The sequence below is a fragment of the Salvelinus alpinus genome, chromosome 20 (assembly GCF_045679555.1).
Source record: "Salvelinus alpinus chromosome 20, SLU_Salpinus.1, whole genome shotgun sequence".
NCBI lineage: Eukaryota > Metazoa > Chordata > Actinopteri > Salmoniformes > Salmonidae > Salvelinus > Salvelinus alpinus.
The window spans coordinates 21,897,041-21,909,895 of NC_092105.1; the positions used below are offsets into that span (position 1 = coordinate 21,897,041).

Sequence of the window (12,855 nt, forward strand, 5' to 3'; positions counted from 1 at the left end):
GCCCCCCCCCCCCTCGCCCTTATTATGCTGGAAGAGTCTGGGGGCATAATAACTAAAGGCTGCCTCTCCATGTCTCTTGGTCCTAGGCTTTGGGATAGTTAAAAGGCCAGTGCCAGAAGACCTGAGGGACCTACAGGGTAAATTACTTAAAAGCATGTCTGGCATGTATTGTGATGCACAATTGTGGATTAATTTAAAAATCAATAGCAGAATCTTAAAATGTATTCTAAAACTCGCAGACAGCCAGTGCAGAGACCTTAAAACAGGTGTAATGTGCGCTCTACGTCTGGTCTTGGTCAGTATCTATGCTGCAGCGTTCTGTATGCTTTGGAGTTGACCAATGGCTTTCTTGGGTAGACCAGACAGGAGAGCATTACAGTAGTCAAGCCTGCTTGTAGTAAAGTATGGATGAGTCTCTCTGTATCAGCCTGAGAGAGAAATATAGTATTTTACTTTAGAGAGTACTAATATTACTATCCCCACTGCAATGGCCTCTCAATGGCCAATACATAACATCAGCAATCCAGGGTTTATATACATCTTTGGTTTCGATTGCCAAGTACCTCAACTCCATGGTGGTTTCAACCACGGAGTTGAGTGCAGACTTGAGTTTTTTAAATGAACCTCCGACTCCTTCGAGTCGCTACGCAGTCAATACTTAAAACAATATATTCTTAAACCCTTACCGTGTAGCTATGTTTGTCCTCTGTTTTTACGTGCCTTTACGTGCCTAAAACGTGAGGGAAAAATTATGTATTCACCTTGTTTGTTGGATATGTAACAATTATTTACTTAACAAACAATAGTAAGATATTATTGCCCTGCTAATGCTGTGTTTTATGGTCTCCACTCTAGCACCCTGCAGACAATCTGGGTGTATGGTTTTACTAGAGATATCTTGAGCTGACAATTGATTGACTTGGTGATAAAACCTACAGCTGGCATTCCAGTGACAGGATGTGGGGTGGTTGTAACTGGGACAGAGAGGAGTAGAACAAAGGCCTCAATGGTCCTTAGACATCCTGGCATCTGGGAAATTAGGCCAGGGTCGTGGGTTAAGATAACGCCAGGTTCAGAAAAAGACAGGATGAACCCAAAGTGGCTTACAGTGCCCCCAGTCTATATGGGAGGGGTGGAACCAAGCATGCTGGGTATTAGCTACATAAACTGTGCATTGTCTGTAAAGGGTAGACTCATTCCAGCTGTCAATACTGTTGGGCTGACGGTTTCATTATTGCAATAATTCATCGATATTGAATGAAGATGATTGTTTGAAGAAATGACCAAGTCGCTCTCAGTACTGAATTTCCATGACAAATGTTAATCAAATACAACGACGGACTGTTTCCTCGTTGCTGTTGCTCTAAATTGGCAACTCAGCGTGAATGTGCATATGCCAATTGAATCTCAACAAGGAAAAAGTCGGTGGTTGTATTTGATGAACGTTTTATTAAAAAGTATGGATTTCAGCAAACAAAGAAAGGCACGCAACAACAGAGGACAAACATAGGTACACAGTAAGTTCCATTTTTTAAGTATCGATTGCATAGTGACTTAAAGGAGTCAGAGGTTAATTTCAAAAACTCTACTTTGCTCGCAACTCCGTGGATTAAATTATCATGGAGTTGAAGTACCCGGCTGGAGTTTCGATAGAGTTGACGATATGTTTCTACATGCATGGCTAAGTTAATGATATATCAAGATACAAGGTCTACAATCCCTCCCTGGCCACTCATTGATTTGACAGCAGAGGAGAGCAGTATAGTGGGAGATTACCAACAAGGTTGAATAGGTGGGATGTCTGACTGATACTGCTGAAACCTGAACTGTCCTTAGTGGTCTCAAAGAAGACCATTAGCCTACATTACATTACAGCCACAGAAGTTAGGGTGTTTTCAATGTGTTTTCACCTGATCCTCCTGTTTCTGTGCTCAGTGGAGGTGACAGGTGAACAGCAGTATGGTGGCCTGGGAGGAGAGATCACCCTGACCCCCAAGGTCTCAGGACAGCCTGAGGACATCCTGTGGAAACACATTGGGAACAAGGTGGTGGAGTTTGATGGGAGTCAGAATGTGGAGTATGGCAGGTATAAAGGCAGGACCATCCTGGACTGGGACTCTGGAGCGCTAACTATCAAAGGTCTCACTGATGCAGACAGTGGGCCCTATGAGTTGGAGACTGTCGTCAAGGGCATGCTGCAGTACTCTCATCATGAGGTGGACGTTATTGGTAAGTGTGTAATGTTGCTGTCTAAAGGCCTTCATGTCAGGTTTGTGTGTATACAATGTGTTTATTTACAGTATCAGTAAGGGCGTTCAAAAAAAAGTATCATTAAGCCTAAACAACGTCTGATTAAGTGATGCCAGTATAGCTTTTATAATCTAATTGTATACCTTGGTTACTGTATCTAATGAGTCAGGACACACATATTCTCACCTAGATCTTGAAATCTCGTTCCAGTGTGATATTGAAACTCCCCCTTATCATCATTACATCTTTATTACAAATGTTCAAAGTTGCTGGACAGGTTTTCACCCACACCAAGACACACCTCTCCTCAGATCAGTTGAGGTGAAAACGGCTTCTCACTTTGCTGTGTGTGTGTGTGTGCACGTGTGTAGATAATGTGGCACAGCCCAGCGTAACCTGTGTGGTCGACAACACAAACCCAGAGAACATGGACAGAACCCTGCTGTGCTCAGCTGACCTCCAGCCCCTGACCCAGTTCATCTGGAGTAGTCCTGGGGGGTCAGAGAGTCCAGGACCTGAACTGTTCATGCCTGGGGGGGAGAACCAGGATTTTGAGAACCAGGAGTCTGTCTACACATGTGTGGTGAAAAACCCTGTTAGTGAGAAAACTGCAGAGTTCACCCTGAAGGACTGCTACACTGGTAAGATAACACTTCTAAACTGTAGTTACAGTAATACACCGTACTCTCACTTTTATTCTCTCATGTTAACAGTTTGGATGTATTATTTAATGCTGCCAACACATTTGCATGTAGATTCTGTACATTTATTGATAGTGAGAACATGGTTCAGAAAGACAGAATGAGATTGTTTTGAATACAATGTTATATTGAGCATGCTAAACATCTTTTTTGCAGATCCAGGATATTCATACGTTACAATCACATTACTATATAATTCATAGTGTTATGACTGCTTAATTCATGTCTTATTAAGTGTGGAAATGCTGCTGATCCAAGTGTTTTTAATGGTGTTTCTGTGCAGAGGAAGGCTCAACCAGTGTCCTGGCTGTGGTCCTGTCCATCCTCCTTCTCCTCGTCTTAGTTGCCGTTCTGGCATTTCTCTTGTGGTGCTGGAGGAAAGGCAAGAAACGTAAGACCATCCTATGTCCTATTAAAAATCAAGGTCAACCTTTAGTTCCAGGACATATATGGGGCATAGTTCAGTATTATTGGGAGAAAAATCCCCTCATTCTAATGATCTGGCTAGACCAGAGTCAATCCATTTCCTCCCTACTCCCCTGACGTGTGCTGAGCTTTCAGATGATCACAGTCCCAATGATGCCAGCTGACTTGTTACAAGGTCGTTGACTTTGGATCTGAGATTAGAGATTAGAGTTGAAAACGGGAGAGAAAATAGTACAACTAGCAAACAAAGCAAAGTAACTACATAGTATTTCTGGTTAGACATATACATGTTACAGTATGTTCACCCACATCACTTCCCTATGTCTAATTCTGTCCTTTATCCCTCTTGTCTTTTCCACTCTGTGGTGGATGACCAGCGGCTGAAGCTGCACTGAGAACATCGGAAGAGGAGGCGGGACTGATGGAAGTTACAGTACAAGGTTGTTTTAGCTGTAAATATGCCATTTTGAACATGAGTTCTATTGCTATAGACCTAGTTTGGCATCACATATATTTTAAGACAAAACTAACACCTTACCACTTTACTGTTTCTGAATACAACTATTTTGTTTATGTTTTAATTGAATAGGAAACAAAGATCCCGAGGATGACCATTCTGAGAACACTGGAAATAGAACTTCTACACCAAAAGGTTCTTCTTATATAGTGTTTATTACCTTGGGCATGAGGAACTTTGAATACATGATATTAATGGGGATGAATGTTTGTGTGTACAGGAATGGTGAAAGAGGGGATAGAGTTTAGCAAGCAGAATGCAGATGCAAACAGGAAACAGCACACTGCACCAGCTGGAATAATTTTCTCTCCAACAAAAAGTGGTGGTCACAGCTCTCTTTACAGACAGAATGACAGTCTCTCAGACAGACAGACAGGTGATTTTATGTCCCGTGGCAGATAGGTTAAACATAATACTCAATATTGAGACTGACAATGACATAATAAGTCATGTTATCATTAAGACAAATGGGTCTATATAATAGTGTTTGTGTAGTCTTGTATCAACCCATCTTCTCATTCTGTGTTTCAGTGACAGACACAGAGCCTGTACAGGACAAGCCCAACCCGGCCCACCCAAAACTAGTCACACCAGACCCCACCCAGGCCCAACAAGGCCTAGTCACACCAGACCCCACCTCGGCCCAACAAGACCTAGTCACCCCAGACCACACCCCGGCCCAACAAGACCTAGTCACACCAGACCACACCCCGGCCCAACAAGACCTAGTCACCCCAGACAACACCCAGGGGAGTGAAGACAAAAAAAGGATGAGGAAGAAAATGGGAAAGTGCAAAGAGGAAGTAATAAAGAGACAAATAGAGGAGAAAGGCAAGAGGAGAAAAGAAAACAGAGATGAGAAAGTGGACCACAATATATGTATGGGTGCAAACACAGAGGATGAGGGGGGAAATGAAGGAGAGATGAAGGAGGAAGGGATAGAGCAGAAGGAACCAGACACAGAGAAAGAAGGAGATGATACCAACCAAACATCCACCCAGAGTGATGAGGAGCTGGATGAGACACCCATCACAGACACCAATGAGCAGCACATTACCCAGACTACACTACAGGGGCAGTCCAGGGACTCCACAGGGCTCCTTCTAGAGGACCAAGAAGAGATGGAACATGAGACATCCACCCCAGGCCCCATTGAGCAACACATTACCCAGACTACACTACAGGGTAGTCCAGTGACTCACAATAATCCCTAATGCAAAAAACCCAGTAGAATTCTGGGAAAGATGTATGACTTTAAAGTCACTGTTTTTGAGATGACACTAAAGTTTGGATAACAGGTCTCCACCTTAGTTCTATTGCTATAGACCTAGTTTGGCATCACATATATTTTAAGACAAAACTAACACCTTACCACTTTACTGTTTCTGAATACAACTATTTTGTTTATGTTTTAATTGAATAGGAAACAAAGATCCCGAGGATGACCATTCTGAGAACACTGGAAATAGAACTTCTACACCAAAAGGTTCTTCTTATACAGTGTTTATTACCTTGGGCATGAGGAACTTTGAATACATGATATTAATGGGGATGAATGTTTGTGTGTACAGGAATGGTGAAAGAGGGGATAGAGTTTAGCAAGCAGAATGCAGATGCAAACAGGAAACAGCACACTGCACCAGCTGGAATAATTTTCTCTCCAACAAAAAGTGGTGGTCACAGCCCTCTGTACAGACAGAATGACAGTCTCTCAGACAGACAGACAGGTGAGTTTATGTCCCGTGGCAGATAGGTTAAACATAATACTCAATATTGAGACTGACAATGACATAATAAGTCATGTTATCATTAAGACAAATGGGTCTATATAATAGTGTTTGTGTAGTCTTGTATCAACCCATCTTCTCATTCTGTGTTTCAGTGACAGACACAGAGCCTGTACAGGACAAGCCCAACCCGGCCCACCCAAAACTAGTCACACCAGACCCCACCCAGGCCCAACAAGGCCTAGTCACACCAGACCCCACCTCGGCCCAACAAGACCTAGTCACCCCAGACCACACCCTGGCCCAACAAGACCTAGTCACACCAGACCACACCCCGGCCCAACAAGACCTAGTCACCCCAGACAACACCCAGGGGAGTGAAGACAAAATAAGGATGAGGAAGAAAATGGGAAAGTGCAAAGAGGAAGTAATAAAGAGACAAAGAGAGGAGAAAGGCAAGAGGAGAAAAGAAAACAGAGATGAGAAAGTGGACCACAATAGATGTATGGGTGCAAACACAGAGGATGAGGGGGGAAATGAAGGAGAGATGAAGGAGGAAGGGATAGAGCAGAAGGAACCAGACACAGAGAAAGAAGGAGATGATACCAACCAAACATCCACCCAGAGTGATGATGAGCTGGATGAGACACCCATCACAGACACCAATGAGCAGCACATTACCCAGACTACACTACAGGGGCAGTCCAGGGACTCCACAGGGCTCCTTCTAGAGGACCAAGAAGAGATGGAACATGAGACATCCACCCCAGGCCCCATTGAGCAACACATTACCCAGACTACACTACAGGGTAGTCCAGTGACTCACAATAATCCCTAATGCAAAAAACCCAGTAGAATTCTGGGAAAGATGTATGACTTTAAAGTCACTGTTTTTGAGATGACACTAAAGTTTGGATAACAGGTATCTTGTATCAACCCATCTTCTCATTCTGTGTTTCAGTGACAGACACAGAGCCTGTACAGGACAAGCCCAACCCGGCCCACCCAAAACTAGTCACACCAGACCCCACCCAGGCCCAACAAGGCCTAGTCACACCAGACCCCACCTCGGCCCAACAAATGTTTTCAGGTCTTGCCTAGTCAAATAGCACCAAACCAGTTCCTGAAAAATCAGGCATAGTACACTTAGTTCTATTGCTATAGACCTAGTTTGGCATCACATATATTTTAAGACAAAACTAACACCTTACCACTTTACTGTTTCTGAATACAACTATTTTGTTTATGTTTTAATTGAATAGGAAACAAAGATCCCGAGGATGACCATTCTGAGAACACTGGAAATAGAACTTCTACACCAAAAGGTTCTTCTTATACAGTGTTTATTACCTTGGGCATGAGGAACTTTGAATACATGATATTAATGGGGATGAATGTTTGTGTGTACAGGAATGGTGAAAGAGGGGATAGAGTTTAGCAAGCAGAATGCAGATGCAAACAGGAAACAGCACACTGCACCAGCTGGAATAATTTTCTCTCCAACAAAAAGTGGTGGTCACAGCCCTCTGTACAGACAGAATGACAGTCTCTCAGACAGACAGACAGGGGATTTTATGTCCCGTGGCAGATAGGTTAAACATAATACTCAATATTGAGACTGACAATGACATAATAAGTCATGTTATCATTAAGACAAATGGGTCTATTTAATAGTGTTTGTGTAGTCTTGTATCAACCCATCTTCTCATTCTGTGTTTCAGTGACAGACACAGAGCCTGTACAGGACACGCCCAACCCGGCCCACCCAAAACTAGTCACACCAGAATCCAAAGAAGCCCAGCTAGGCACGGACACACCAGAACCCAACCAGAAACCGCTCCAGAGAGAGAGACAGACTCAGCAGGCACAACAGAGACAGCTCCAGGCCAAACAGACTCAGGAGCCACGGCGGGATCTGTGATGGACAACCAAACAGAAGATGGAGAGCTGGATAGAGATGGGGAGAAGCACAGGCAGACAGGAGAGAAGGAGGACAGCCAGACGGGAGATGGAGAGAAAGAAAAGAAGGACAGCCAGACAGGAGCGAAGGAGAAGAAGGACAGCCAGACTGGAGCGAAGGAGAAGAAGGACAGCCTTACAGGAGATGGTGCGAAGGAGAAGAAGGACAGCCAGACAAGAGTTGGAGAGAAGGAGAAGGACAGCCAGACAGGAGAGAGAGAGAAGGACAGCCAGACAGGAGATGGAGAGAAGGAGAAGAAGGACAGCCAGACAGGAGATGGAGAGAAGGACAGCCAGACAGGAGATGGAGAGCCAGACAGGAGCGAAGGAGGAGAAGGACAGCCAGACAGGAGCAAAGGAGGAGAAGGACAGCCAGACAGGAGCGAAGGAGGAGAAGGACAGCCAGACAGGAACAAAGGAGGAGAAGAACAGCCAGACAGGAGCGAAGGAGGAGAAGAACAGCCAGACAGGAGCAAAGGAGGAAAGGACAGCCAGACAGGAGCGAAGGAGGAGAAGGACAGCCAGACAGGAGCAAAGGAGGAGAAGGACAGCCAGACAGGAGCAAAGGAGGAGAAGGACAGCCAGACAGGAGCAAAGGAGGAGAAGGACAGCCAGACAGGAGCGAAGGAGGAGAAGGACAGCCAGACAGGAGCAAATGAGGAGAAGGACAGCCAGACAGGAGATGGAGAGAAGAACAGCCAGACAGGAGATGGAGAGAAGAAGAACAGCCAGACAGGAGCGAAGGAGGAGAAGGACAGCCAGACAGTAGCAAAGGAGGAGAAGGACAGCCAGACAGGAGCAAAGGAGGAGAAGGACAGCCAGACAGGAGCAAAGGAGGAGAAGGACAGCCAGCCACGAGCGAAGGAGGAGAAGGACAGCCAGACAGGAGCAAAGGAGGAGAAGGACAGCCAGACAGGAGCAAAGGAGGAGAAGTACAGCCAGACAGGAGCAAAGGAGGAGAAGGACAGCCAGACAGGAGCAAAGGAGGAGAAGGACAGCCAGACAGGAGCGAAGGAGGAGAAGGACAGCCAGACAGGAGCAAATGAGGAGAAGGACAGCCAGACAGGAGATGGAGAGAAGGACAGCCAGACAGGAGATGGAGAGAAGAAGAACAGCCAGACAGGAGCGAAGGAGGAGAAGGACAGCCAGACAGTAGCAAAGGAGGAGAAGGACAGCCAGACAGGAGCAAAGGAGGAGAAGGACAGCCAGACAGGAGCAAAGGAGGAGAAGGACAGCCAGACAGGAGCAAAGGAGGAGAAGGACAGCCAGACAGGAGCAAAGGAGGAGAAGGACAGCCAGACAGGAGCAAAGGAGGAGAAGTACAGCCAGACAGGAGCAAAGGAGGAGAAGGACAGCCAGACAGGAGCGAAGGAGGAGAAGGACAGCCAGACAGGAGCAAAGGAGGAGAAGGACAGCCAGACAGGAGCAAAGGAGGAGAAGGACAGCCAGACAGGAGCGAAGGAGGAGAAGAACAGCCAGACAGGAGCGAAGGAGGAGAAGGACAGCCAGACAGGAGATGGAGAGAAGAAAGACAGCCAGACAGGAGCGAAGGAGGAGAAGGACAGCCAGACAGTAGCAAAGGAGGAGAAGGACAGCCAGACAGGAGCGAAGGAGGAGAAGGACAGCCAGACAGGAGCAAAGGAGGAGAAGGACAGCCAGAAAGGGAACGAAGGAGGAGTAGGACAGCCATACAGGAGCAGGAGAGAAGGAGAAGGACAGCCAGACAGGAGCGGGAGAGAAGGAGAAGGACAGCCAGACAGGAGCGGGAGAAAAGGAGAAGGACAGCCAGACAGGAGCGGGAGAGAAGGAGAAGGACAGCCAGACAGGAGCGGGAGACAAGGAGAACGACAGCCAGACAGGAGCGGGAGACAAGGAGAACGACAGCCAGACAGGAGCGGGGGAGAAGGTAAAGGATAGTCAGACAGGAGCGGGAGAGAAGGAGAAGGACAGCCAGACAGGAGCGGGAGAGAAGCAGAAGGACAGCCAGACAGAAGCGGGAGAGAAGGAAAAAGACAGCCAGACAGGAGCGGGAGAGAAGGAGAAGGACAGCCAGACAGAAGCGGGAGAGAAGGAGAAAGACAGCCAGACAGGAGCGGGAGAGAAGGAGAAGGACAGCCAGACAGGAGCGTGAGAGAAGGAGAAGGACAGCCAGACAGGAGCGGGACAGAAGGAGAAGGACAGCCAGACAGGAGCGGGAGACAAGGAGAAGCACAGCCAGACAGGATCGGGAGAGAAGGAGAAGGACAGCCAGACAGGAGCAGGAGACAAGGAGAAGGACAGCCAGACACTAGAGAAGGAGAAGAAACACAGCCAGACAGGAGATGGAGAAGATTGAACGAAGGAGACAGGACAGTACACAGCAGCCCACAAAGACAAGAACCAGACAAATCAACAACAGAGCCAGCTCGAGGCCAAACAGACGGCACAACAGAGCCAGCTCGAGGCCAAACAGACGGCACAACAGAGCCAGCTCGAGGCCAAACAGACGGCACAACAGAGCCAGCTCGAGGCCAAATAGACGGCACAACAGAGCCAGCTCGAGGCCAAACAGACGGCACAACAGAGTCAGCTCGAGGCCAAATAGACGGCACAACAGAGCCAGCTCGAGGCCAAACAGACGGCACAACAGAGCCAGCTCGAGGCCAAATAGACGGCACAACAGAGCCAGCTCGAGGCCAAACAGACGGCACAACAGAGCCAGCTCGAGGCCAAATAGACGGCACAACAGAGCCAGCTCGAGGCCAAACAGACGGCACAACAGAGCCAGCTCGAGGCCAAATAGACGGCACAACAGAGCCAGCTCGAGGCCAAACAGACTCAGGAGCCACGGCGGGATCTGTGATGGACAACCAGACAGACAATGAAGATAAAGGTGGGAAAAGATGAAGAGAAGGGAAAGAACCTCAGACAGAAGCAAGGTGGAGAAGATACGGAGCTGGATAGAGATAGAACGGAGGAGAGGGGGAATGATGCAAAGCCAGAGATAAAGAACGAAGGAGAAAGGACAGTACACAGCAGACCACAAAGACAAGAACCAGACAAATCAACACACAGGAGGACAGGACATCCAGCCAGGGGAGTAGACAGAATAATGAAGAGGAAGAATAAAGGGAAAGGGAACAGAGGAAGGAATAAAGAGACAGGGAGGAGAAAGACGAGAGAAAAGAGAACAGAGATGGGAAAATGGACCACAATACAGGTATGGTTGCAAACACAGAGGATGAGGGGGGAAATGAAGGAGAGATGGGGGTGGAAGGGGAAGAGCAGACGGAACCAGACACAGAGATAGAAGGAGATGATGCCAACCAAACAACCACCCAGAGTGATGAGGAGATGGATGAGACACCATCACAGACCCCAATGAGTAGCACATTACCCAGACTACACTACAGGGGCTGACCAGGGACTCCACAGGATCCATAGAGAACCAAGAAGAGATGGAACATGAGACATCCACCCCAGACCCCAATGAGTAGCACATTACCCAGACTACACTACAGGGGCAGTCCAGGGACTCTACAGGATCCATGGAGAACCAAGAAGAGATGGAACATGAGACATCCACCCCAGACCCCAATGAGTAGCACATTACCCAGACTACACTACAGGGGCTGTCCATTGACTCCACAGGATCCATAGAGAACCAAGAAGAGATGGAACATGAGACATCCACCCCAGACCCCAATGCGTAGCACATTACCCAGACTACACTACAGGGGCTGTCCAGTGACTCCACAGGATCCATAGAGAACCAAGAAGAGATGGAACATGAGACATCCACCCCAGACCCCAATGAGTAGCACATTACCCAGACTACACTACAGGGGCAGTCCAGGGACTCTACAGGATCCATGGAGAACCAAGAAGAGATGGAACATGAGACATCCACCCCAGACCCCAATGAGTAGCACATTACCCAGACTACACTACAGGGGCTGTCCAGTGACTCCACAGGATCCATAGAGAACCAAGAAGAGATGGAACATGAGACATCCACCCCAGACCCCAATGAGTAGCACATTACCCAGACTACACTACAGGGGCTGTCCAGTGACACACAATAATCCCTAATGGAGAAACGTTTGGATAACAGGTCTCTACCTTATTTTCTACTGGAGTTGAAAGTGCTGTCCTCATACTGTTAGAAGAAAGACTGTAGTGAAGAAAATGCTCGACGCTACATATTTATTGATTGACTTTCACAGTGAAAAGAAAAGTGAATGAAGTGCTCAGTGTAATAGAAGCATTGGAATTTCTTGATTGTGGTTTCATAGTTTGAATACAGCATTTTCCTCTAAAGTTACGTTTCAGTTCTACGTACCTGTGGTAGCTAACATAATACATAACATACTACAAGTTAATACACTATTTGTTATTTTAGCTACATTTAAAGATATGTTTTAATGAACATTAACATATGTAACGATCTGGGCGTAGTGGGTGCAGAGTCAGGCGCAGGAGGCAGAAAGTTCAGGATAGCGTTTAATACGCACAGGGAAAAAATAGTGCTCGCCAAGAATACCGGGCGCACAATAACAAATGCCCAACAAAATACGTACTGCCACACAGTAACACAGTGGGAAAAATAGTTAAGCCCGCACAAAGAGCAGGCGGGCCTACCGGCTTAAATAGCCCAACTAATCAACCTCAACAAGGAACAGGTGAAACTAAACAGACAAAACAAACAGAAAAGGGAAAAGGGATCGGTGGCAGCTAGTAGACCGGTGACGACGACCGCTGAGCGCCACCCGAACAGGGAGAGGAGCCCCCTTCAGTAGGAGTCGTGACAACATACTGTTATTGCTAAAGCACTTACTTAGGCTACTGATATGCCATCTTGATGGGTTGTCATAGGTCCTCAGTGATCAGTGTAAATAAATACATGTTAACAGAATGATGTGAATAAATGACTGTAAACAGACCAGAACAAGCAGGTGTTGCTCTGCAGGTTGATGTTTGTCTTGGGTCTTGTCCTGGAGGCAGAACTGAGTGCTTTCTGCTAAATGGGCCAGATGCAGTCACAATTGGCTATATTGTAAAAACAAGCGGGTGTCTCCACATTATGTGGTACTTAACAGCCCCCCCCAGAGTAATGAAGATGGGGCAGAACTGGGAACTTGATATCAAGTGAACCTTCACATGTCCTTTCCTTCATAATATCATGTTATTATAAGTCATATTATGTGAAACACAAGACGAATCTGAATTTGACTGGAATTCCTACACAGCTAAACAATTTAGGCCTGTTGGATTATACTCTATACTGTATAAAACA

General features: G+C 46.8%; 2 protein-coding genes across 5 annotated transcripts in view; both read left to right on the forward strand.

Moving 5' to 3' along the window:
• The window catches only part of LOC139546482 (protein starmaker-like), a 51,543-nt gene extending 43,854 nt beyond the window's left edge, over nucleotides 1-7,689 (forward strand). The window contains exons 2-13 of one of the 4 annotated variants that reach the window (XM_071354900.1): nucleotides 1,936-2,229; nucleotides 2,622-2,891; nucleotides 3,235-3,342; nucleotides 3,755-3,817; nucleotides 3,967-4,029; nucleotides 4,115-4,270; nucleotides 4,426-5,079; nucleotides 5,318-5,380; nucleotides 5,466-5,621; nucleotides 5,777-6,430; nucleotides 6,884-6,946; nucleotides 7,343-7,689. In XM_071354900.1, the coding sequence (XP_071211001.1) occupies nucleotides 1,936-2,229; nucleotides 2,622-2,891; nucleotides 3,235-3,342; nucleotides 3,755-3,817; nucleotides 3,967-4,029; nucleotides 4,115-4,270; nucleotides 4,426-5,079; nucleotides 5,318-5,380; nucleotides 5,466-5,621; nucleotides 5,777-6,430; nucleotides 6,884-6,946; nucleotides 7,343-7,542 (2,744 nt within the window). In that variant the 3' untranslated portion in view covers nucleotides 7,543-7,689. The remainder of the gene's footprint in view (nucleotides 1-1,935; nucleotides 2,230-2,621; nucleotides 2,892-3,234; nucleotides 3,343-3,754; nucleotides 3,818-3,966; nucleotides 4,030-4,114; nucleotides 4,271-4,425; nucleotides 5,080-5,317; nucleotides 5,381-5,465; nucleotides 5,622-5,776; nucleotides 6,431-6,883; nucleotides 6,947-7,342) is intronic. The other 3 variants (XM_071354903.1, XM_071354902.1, XM_071354901.1) reach the window with 3 other exon arrangements.
• On the forward strand, nucleotides 7,542-11,272 carry LOC139547085 (cylicin-2-like). The gene is made up of 3 exons (XM_071356141.1): nucleotides 7,542-8,130; nucleotides 9,281-9,661; nucleotides 11,211-11,272. The coding sequence occupies exons 1-3, from the start codon at nucleotides 7,542-7,544 to the stop codon at nucleotides 11,270-11,272; spliced, it is 1,032 nt and encodes a 343-aa protein (XP_071212242.1).
• Nucleotides 11,273-12,855: the final 1,583 nt, after the last annotated feature.

What these genes read in the sequence shown, in the direction of transcription:
- LOC139547085 (XM_071356141.1), top strand. Translation starts at nt 7,542, where the DNA reads ATGGACAACCAAACAGAAGATGGAGAGCTGGATAGAGATGGGGAGAAG. An exon ending in AGCAAAGGAGGAGAAGGACA is followed by an intron (nt 8,131 to 9,280) that starts GCCAGACAGGAG and finishes ATACAGGAGCAG; the next exon opens with GAGAGAAGGAGAAGGACAGC. An exon ending in GGGAGAGAAGGAGAAAGACA is followed by an intron (nt 9,662 to 11,210) that starts GCCAGACAGGAG and finishes TTGACTCCACAG; the next exon opens with GATCCATAGAGAACCAAGAA.